Source organism: Meriones unguiculatus, chromosome 2 (genome assembly GCF_030254825.1).
Source record: "Meriones unguiculatus strain TT.TT164.6M chromosome 2, Bangor_MerUng_6.1, whole genome shotgun sequence".
Taxonomy (NCBI): Eukaryota; Metazoa; Chordata; class Mammalia; order Rodentia; family Muridae; genus Meriones; species Meriones unguiculatus.
In genome coordinates this window covers 114,099,698-114,109,509 of record NC_083350.1, presented here as the reverse complement: position 1 = coordinate 114,109,509, position 9,812 = coordinate 114,099,698, and the positions used below count along the sequence as shown (strand labels likewise).

General features: G+C 37.4%; 1 protein-coding gene across 1 annotated transcript; it reads right to left on the bottom strand.

Moving 5' to 3' along the window:
* Positions 1-272: 272 nt before the first annotated feature.
* On the bottom strand, positions 273-9,806 carry Ccdc59 (coiled-coil domain containing 59). The gene is made up of 4 exons (XM_021628071.2): positions 9,500-9,806; positions 8,246-8,549; positions 5,029-5,128; positions 273-3,082 (listed from the first exon to the last, which is right to left on the bottom strand). Exons 1-4 carry the CDS (start codon positions 9,804-9,806, stop codon positions 2,921-2,923), a joined length of 873 nt encoding a protein of 290 aa, XP_021483746.2. The 3' UTR covers positions 273-2,920.
* Between the last annotated feature and the right edge of the window lie 6 nt (positions 9,807-9,812).

Here is a 9,812-nt window from a genome sequence, read left to right as displayed (position 1 = left end):
CTGTCATATCTCACTTCCTTCCTGAGGCCCCCAACCCTGTTTTCAAAACCCAGTATTACAGTCCACCTCTGTAGAATAACTTCTGGTAGGCAAAGTTGCTCTGAATTCAGGTCAAACTCTCATCTTCATACTTTGAGGATTAAAGCACAAAGCTGGAAATAATAGTACACACCTTTAATGCCAGCACCTGGAAGAGAGAAGCAGGTAGATCTGAGTTTAAGGCCAGCCTGGTTTACATAGTGAATTCCAGGACAGCCAAGGCTATGTTGCTGTGCTTTTGTTTCTTTTTTTTTTTTTTTTTTTTTTTAAGCGCACAAAATGAAGCAATTAAAAGCCTAGTGCACTTTTGCAGTTTTACATAATTAAAACTACGGCCCAATATAAACTTGTAATAAGATGTCAAGATCAAAACTTTCTCTGTGTATGTTAAGTTTAAAGCCTGAAATCAAGTCTCTGGTCACGTAAAGCTTCTTTGTGTGTTTATGGTTACCATTTAAAAGTATTTTTGCCTTGGTAAATAGGGTGGCATACCTTTTTAACCATTTTGGTTTGTAGCATTAGTGCTGTAGCACAGCACTTTGATGTGCTAGGCAAGCATCCGTCACTAAGTGGTAATCTCACCCGACAGAACAAATTCTCAGATATTACATTATTCAGAATTATTACATTATTCATTATTGGTCTGTGTCTATCCCTCTCTTTCCCTTCTCAAGAGAATTTGTTTTTATAATTTACGAGAATGGCAATCAAGAGTATGGTATTCTAGTTTGCTATGCTGACATGTGCCTGAGGTACTATTAGTTCCTTGGGATATGGAAGATCAAGAGTTCAGGGATTGAGACTGGCTTGGGCAAAATAGCATAAAAACCCATCTCCAGAGAAGGTGGTTCAGTCAGTAAAATAACTGCTGTGCTGGCCAAGCAGCTGGACCTGAGTTGAGGTTCCCCAGCACCATTAAAGGCCAGAATGTTCTTCCTGTAACCCCAATGCTGTGGCGGAAAAGCCAGGAAAACCTTAGGTTAGAGAAACCCTTATCTCAAAAAATAAGGTTTTGAGTGACGTTGGCCTCCAAACATATGGCATGTACATATAAACATATATACCAGAAGGACGGGTTGGGATAGGGAGACTATATGTACTCTAAGCTAACCGGCATGATCTCAAAACTTAAATAGTACAATACTGCCCCAAGGCAGAACAAGTCAGCCAGTAAGAGGATAATGACATTTTCTTTGTATGGGAGGAAGCATCAGCAAGGGAGAAGAAACAAGCCCACTGCCAGTAACTACTTTTATATACTGTACTACATCTTAATCGTTTTTCCTCTCTGTAATTTTCCTTCTGATTTGCCTCTAGCGTTTTCAACCTTAAAGACTTTTCTTAACCACTTCACCCATATTATTTCTCTCTCTACAAGGCCTAGGCTGACAATGAATCCCTCTGACATTAGATTCTGTCTCAGCCTGCATACCAAGCCTCTCTATACTTTCTTTACATTAAATATCCCCCCCCCATGCTTTGGCTGCGCCTTTGGTAAGTGTGGCATAAGGATAAACTGTCATTACTGAGCTAGTCTCTACTATTCAGACCTCAGAGTACAGCTTTCAAATGAAGTGTGGTTCTTCTATCACACTCAAACTGAATCAATTGTCTTGAACCTAATGTTGATTACTTTCTGCCCTAAAACATCCCTGCATGCAAACAAAATGAAACAAAACTAAAACAAAACAAAAGCCCTCAACACAGACCTCTCAACAATGTTGTAAAAAGCACTTGATCTTGCTTTTCACTCATAACTTAAAATAGATCAGACCTCCATGTTTTAGGATGAAGACTAGAATACAGATGTGAGGAAAGGAATTCAATGAAATCATTGAATCATTGCATGCTTCCTTAATCAGATTTTGACTTTCTGGGTTGTTCAAGTGCAATGATATATTGCAAATTTCTAAACATTATTTTTATATGCAAAGAGTTTAGAATTTCCTCAGTATTTGTTATTGCATTTTTAAACACAGGATGAAGGCTGTAGCATGCAGTTTTACGAGCATTATTGTTCAGTTTTTTTGCTTACAATGTCAAGGCTGTTGTAACTGAAGGCAGAAAGCTACAAAAGTACGAACAATACTACACAGTGATGAAGTTCATTCCAAATATAATAGAGCTTAACTGTTACTGAGAAAGGCTGGGCTTTCACCATCATTTAAACGATACAAAAACTGCTTCCATGTAAGAGCATGCTTCTATGAAACTCAATTCAGATGTCAAATTGCTTTATGAAGTCTATCTTATTATGGAGGTGCAAACTCTTTTAGTGTACTTTTAGGTAACCTAGAATAGCCACTTTCCTGTACCATGTCCTAAAAATTAATAAATAAAAACTCCAAGGAGATTCCTTTCCTTATCATTAAAATTAATCTATCAGGCATGGTGGTGCAGGTCTGAAATCCTAGATCCCCAGGCAGAGGCAAGAGAATCACAAGTTTGAGACCAGCCTGAGATATATAAGCTGCACAGAAACCCTTCTCAAAGCTCCCAGGGACTACAATGTAGTTTATTGTTAGTACAACTGCCGAACAAATACAAGGATGCAGATTCAACCCAGTAATTAACCCCTTAAATACTACGGTTGATTACTGTACAAAAATATGTTCTCATCATTGAAATTCTTCACTGTAAGCTCAGATCTCCTATTTCAAAACAGTTTATTCCATACAAATTCCATTGAAGATTTTTAAATATCATGATAAAGACAGTCTTTGTAGAAAATATATACAGAAGCTTTTCTTTTATAAAAAAAAAAATTCACCAATTCATTTGATGCCAACAAGTTTAGCTCACTAGTAGAAGGCTTCTGATACACATACAAAAGGACACAACAGTCAGTTGGAGTTTAATCCTTAAAGACAAAATGTCTACTTTAACTGTTTTCTTGTATTTTCTGAAGAAGATACTCCATCTGTAAATTCAGGTTAGGCTGGCCCTTTTTAGTCTTTTTGCTCAGTATTTTGAAAGCTTCCATTTTCTTCTTTTTGTAGCGCCTTTGTGCTTCTTCTCTCTCTTGCTTTCGCATTTCAAATTCCTGCAGTCATAAACACACATGATGTTCATTAGTCACAAACAGGAAAAAAACAGGCCAGAAGCTGCTCTGAAATTGCTATCACTCTGCAAACCTTAATATTTGTCTTTTATATTGATTAACATGTAAAGCCCTGAAGTAATAAGTCCTCTTTGCTTTCATAATGATATGAGACATCAGAGAATAATATAGTCATGGAAGCATTTTATGCATTTGTACATAAATAAAAAGTCACATATTTATTTAGCAATTTCACTATTTAAATCCACTAAAGAAGTAGAGGGATCTTTATAGAAGTTAACTAGTCTAATATCCCAGTAACCTGAAAAGTTCATTTTTAGAAAACTTTATCTTGTACTTTTTTAAAGTATCATTTAACTAATTTATAGATTTAACTTAAAAAATGCTGACAACCTACTTACTATGAGTGCAAAACATTCTGCAAGGCATGAGTTTCGCCATTTAAGAACTATGATGCTCATCTCACTTGCTATGATAAAGTCTCGAATCTAAGCATAGAGGACTATAATTTAAAATGGTAAGTAGTTCTGAAGATCCACTATTCAACAATCACACCAACATTCTTACTAACTTTAACAGGACAGCTGAAAAGAAGTTATACTGTAGTAAGTGCGTTCTTCGTCTTGGGCCCAGGGAGCCTCAAGATTATATGCCAGACAAACATTAGACTTACACTTACTTATAACTACAAGTAATTATAATAAGCGAAGAATTTTAGTTTTAATTTGTGAAACTGCAATACATTCCACTCTTCTAAAATATTTACATAGTTTACTTTTTGGTCTTACATACAAGGACTCATGATTTACTGGGATCACTATGTGGCAGAGCTTGGTTTTATAAACAGATTCTCAAGTAGTTATCACATTTCATCACATTACTTAAAATGATTTAACTATGTGATGCAGTATTTACTTTAATAAGTGCTCAAAGATCAGAAGCTGGGTATGGTAGTGCACATCTTTAACCCCAGCATGGAGGAGACAAAAGCCTGGATCTGAGTTCCAGGCCAGCCGGAGTTATATAGTGAGACTCTGCCTCAAGAAACATCTTAAAATTATTCATGAGTTTTGACATACAGCCCAGTTGCCTGGTTTATCCCTATGGTATTAGTCTCATTTATTATCCTTACCCTCAATTAGGGATCTATATTTAAGTAAATTTTGATCTCAGGGGTAAAATGCCACTGGCTTTTGTATTAACATTAGAGATCATCTCTGCCTGTCATCACTTGAAGAATAATCATAAGCACTTTAGATATTAAACTCCAAATTTCCTTAACTACTCATATTCTAATGAGTATAAACACAATTTTACCAGTAGTATCTTTCGGATGTTATGATGAAACCCTGAGAGATTAATTAAGCTTTAGTACAAAACAAACCAACAAAAATGTAAGTCCCAATCCTTATAACTGATCATTACTACTGTGCATAGTTGTAGTTTTTAAGGTCACAGATTAAGTAAAGGGTAAAAGTAAATTCTTGGAGAGATATATAAACAGAGAAAACAGCTTCGTTTCTATTTTATTCCAACACATCCCCTTTGACTTTTACTGCAGTGTAAAATTATAAAATCATCAATATTTCCTAGGTCTCAAGTCCTGAAACTTACAGCACAGATGATTATTTCAAGGAATTTGTTAAAGATCCTAGTTCCTATGTCATAGTCTGAGAAACATTATCACAGATATTCATACTATTAACCAATCGATGATGTTTTGTTGTTGTTTTGGGTTTTTTTGGAATCTTATCACTGGCCTACCAATACTGTTTGAGCAAATCAAGAACTGAATATTGTGTAAGTCTACTGAGTAATGCATAAAATAAACATTGAAGCAGACAACACTATTTGCTAATACTAAGAACCTTGCATACAGGTTAAAGATGAAGAGAAATAAACCTAAATAATTAAAAAGTAGAACTTACAAATTTCTTAGCAGCACGTTTTGCTTGTACTTGTTGATACTCTTCTTGTGCCTTTTGGTTTGAAGTTTTCTTTTTCTTTTTCTTTGGACTAGTCACAGAACTTGCAAGATAAAGACAGGTAAGTTAAAATATTCAAAAATGATTTTGCCAGAATTATGTAACTGTATCAAATATAGTGTTTATATACAAAAATACACTAATACAAACTGAAACATGAAGAGAAAAAAACAACAAAAAGAAAATACCCAAATAAGACATTAAAACTATAGTTATAGTTCTGATTAGGTTAACCAGAGAAAGCACAGTAAGGACAGATACTAAAATGTTACAAATAGTTGGAAATGAAGTAAAGTCCATAACAAAAGTTGTGGTATAAATAAACTTTAATCTGACTTCTTTCATCATCTTGTCTCTGTTTCATCCTCTTAACCACTAACCATCAATCCTCAGATATGGTCTTTATATCTTCTATCTTGAAGCACTCTGAGCAATTCGAAGGTAAGAGCTTACTTACTATCTGACTTAATAATACCCTCCCTTTTCTGTGTCTTACCTTCTCATGTCATAACTATATTGTATTTCAGCAGTTCCCTAGTTAAAAATAAATGCCTGTCTTCCAATACCAAAGTCTACATACTGGTCAGCCAATCCTGTTTCTTAACTTTTCATTATCAAATTTCTACAAAAAGAATAAAGTACAGCCATCAATTCCCATTCATTCCTTCATTCTCTGACATGATTCCTGCTCTACCATTCCAAACTGTCCTTCCAAGACACTACTGATTTCCTAGCCCAAAATATCTAATAAGATTTTTGCTTTCTTCTATTATCTACTTCTGAAAATTTCAGTTAATGTTACAGTGTCATTCTTCACTTCTCTAATTCTTTTTGTGCATGTGAGTGCTCCTGTAAATTTGGGCATTTGTGCATATGTGTGAAGACTAGTAGATTGCTCACCACTTTATTTGAGACAAGGTCTCTCAACAAACCAAGGGCCTGACCAATGAACTCCAAGGATATACTTGTCTCATTTACTATTTCACGACAAAAGAGTCTCCTGAAAACAAAACATGACAATGTTCCATATCTGCCTTTATGCCCAATTATATACTTTGCTCTTATTTGCAACACAATGCTCAATTTTATTATAAAAAATTGAATTATATTCACGTATTTTTGATTAAATGTACCTGCCAATTCTTCCTCTCCAATTCCTTCCCCATCCTTTAGTCCTCTATACCACTTTTCCCTACTAACTTCATGTGCTTCTTCTCTATTTTTATTTAACTCACTGAGTCCACTTACTGCTGTTAGTATGTGTACGTGCATAGGCGTGGGGTCATCTATTGGAGTATGAGTAGGCTCTCAGGCCAGTATCTCTGAAGAAGACTGACTTCCCCCACTCTCCCAGCCATCGATTGCCAACACCTCTTAAGCTAAGTATGGGACTTTGTGACTCCCTCTCCAATCCATGCTGGGATTTTGTCTGGCTTGATCTTGCATATGTCTTATGCATGCAATCACTGCCACAGCTTTGAAAGACGAAATTTTAGTGGGAAAAAAAAGTTAAGATATAAAGTGATGCCTTGCTGTTTACATGTTAACGTAATTTCGCTTGAATTGTGTGTAGACAAGTTTTATAAATTGGCTCCTATACAACCAAAGACAGGATTTTGTGAAGTAGTATAAGATGGCTTGAAACAGACCATCTAGTCCAGGTTAGCCTCAAACTGTGAAAACTTCCTGTACTAAGCCTCCTCAGTACAAGGACTAACAGGGATGAGCTACCATTCAACCAGGAAAAAGTCTACATGTTCAGCACATTTAAATATTTCATTGTTTCACAAGATGGAATCTGACTGTGTAGCATAAAGCTAGCTGTAAATTAACAGCAATCTTCCAGCTTTAACTTTCTGAGAGACTACAGGCATATAGAACTATGCCTCACTTGTTTTTTGTTAATTACAACTTATTTCCTGTACTATTTGCAGAAAATGCAAATTAAAATACATTTAACAGTTAGCATTTATAAATTAACCAAATATCAAACATGTTTTTAAAATGCTTGATATAATTTAACATGACAAAATGTCATGAAATGTAATAATACTTGAGGAACATCATTTACTTGAGAAGATGAACCAGTTTGAGTCTGTACAACATGGTGCACAAAGGGGCTCTCAAATACCTTTATACTATCCTTCCCATCACAGAGGACACTGGTAACCAACATGTAAGGTCTGGCTCTATAACCCAAAAAGCCAATGACTACACACTTGCATTATTTTTCTAGTATGTGGTTATGCTGCCCCTGCTGACCTGGAACTTGTAGTTAGTTGTCAGGGCTCTGCTTCTCAAATGTTGAGCTTACAAATATAGATCAAGCACAGCCTAAAAAATTTAAGATTCACATACAGATACACATGCAGACACACGTATTAATAAGGGCTTAATTATGGTGGTCCAATTAAGTTACTTGTTCTTGCCAGGATGCAATTCAAAACTCAGATCTCCTAATTCTCCTTTCATATTTTTATCATTTATACTTAACTAGCCTATTCCAGTCACTCAACACTTGTTGGGGGTTGATCTGTGCCCCAGGATTTGGTTACAGTCCTAACATGGGCATTGCCATATAAACGTTGCTCCCTAGTTTTCTCTGATTAGTTAATAAGGAATCTGAGAGTCAATGACTTGGCAGAGAAGATAAAAAGGCTGGACTTCCGATCCAGTGTGGGGGTCTTGTATAGGAACCATGAGACAGAGAGAGAAGGCAGAAGAGAGAAAAAGAAGGAAGAAGAGGGAGAGAAAAGAGGTAGCCATGAAGAGCTGGCCATGAAGATGGACCTGTTGAAGCAGATCCAGCCCAGGCAGGACCAATGTGGCAAGTAATTCCGGGCATGTGGCTGGGAAGTAGACAGACTAGCATGGAGGGTTAGATTAGATGAGTATCTGCCCTGTTCTAGTACCCAGTTCTTAAAGCTTGTTGAATTCTTATCTCACTTATCTGGGAGCTAGAGTGAGTAACTAGAAAAGGGCCCCCAAACTACACTATATTTTTACAAACACTAAAAAGGAAAATTCCATGAAAATATTATTACATAACTTGAAAAATGTATTAAGAAAAAAATCTAATTCTTACACAAGTTGCTCTATATCTTTTATAAAATATGATATACATTTAAAGAGAAGAGTTTCAAAAGAAGACAGTGCATACTTTACTGTGCTCAGCTGCTCTGGCTGAGGCTGGTAAACACCAGACTGCTCTGACAGAGTATGTTCAGTGTTGTCCCCTGCTTCAGACACAGTCTGGTCAGCTTGTTCTTCTGACAAAGGCAGGCCAACCTTTCTTTGCTGTTTCCTGAGTCTCTCTTCTTCAGCTAGATAGAGGTGTTTCAGATGGTCTGGGTAGTGATCTGTGAACTGGGATTCCTGGGATACTGGTGCTTTCTTTACCTTCCACAGCAGTTTCTTGTAACTTTGCTGGATCTTCAATTTTCTCCGAAATGCAAAACCTTGTCCTAATGTTGAAGGATTTCAGTCACAATTACTTTAACAGAAAGTGAAAAATTAAGCTACTTGAAATAAAGGTTTTTTTTTCCTTTTACATTATATTCAAATGATAGAATTACTTGGCTTTACTTTAAAGATTCCATCATGCAACACATTTAATGATGCACTGAGTAGCAAGTTGGCCCTTTACATGAATATAAGGCTAACATTTGTCAGACACCACATAAAAACTTCAAAGTACAACTAAACAGTAAACTAAACTTGACTTCTCATCTTGAATTTATAATCGTATTCACAAATTAAGATTTCTCTAAGTCATATGAAACATCACCCAGGTCTTCAGTAAATACATAAAAATAGGTGGGCAAGTCTATTACTTTTCTGTTGGAGAAATTTACTAATCATTTATTTTTCCAAAATAAAACAACAAACAACAAAATGGGGATCCTGCACAATTTTTTGAACACCTGCCAGTTATTATTAGCTCGAACAAAGTACTTGCGATGACAGGTCTTACAAAGACAATACAACAAATCTAAGGAAGATAAAAGTATGAATCCGGAGGGCTATTTCGGGGCGGGGGGGAAGTGTTGTTTGTTTTGTTCTGTTTTTTTAATTAGGGCTTTGCGCCAGCGTGTTTTTAACTCCATCTTTTCTCTTTGTTTTCCTGTAATACAAACACAAATACGTCTCTATGACACATAAGACATATGGACCCCTAGACACTCCCTGCTTCCTGTTGGAGAAAAGAGCGACGTTAACCGACTTTAAGTCCACAGCACCGTCCCGTTTTCCCATGCAAAGGACGGAGAAGCCCACAGGTTCGACGGGCTTAGGAATGCTTTCCCCGAACGCCAGCGCGATCGAGTCTACGAGCGTTTTTTCAAAGCTGGGACCCATCCTGCCCCCTCGGACTCCGCGGGCCTCAGGACTCCTCCACGGCTGTCTCCTTACATACCCTCGCGCACGCTCCCCAGGAAGGCTTGATGGTGGTTAGGGCGCCAGGTCCTGCGTTTCCCGTTCTGCTTCCCCAATCCGACCTGAGGCGTCCGTTCCCCACGCGCCGCCAATCCTCCGGCGCTCCACCTCGACGTCGGCCTCCCCGGCGCCATCTTGCACCGGCTGGGATGGCAGAACCAGGGTGGACGCCGACATAATACGTCACCAGCCTGAAGCAATCCACCGCCCAGTGAGCGCTTGCTCGGAGTTCGACTGCTTCGGCCCGTGCAGCGGCTTCCCGGAAGAGAGAGGCGTGGCGCGGCCATGTTGGC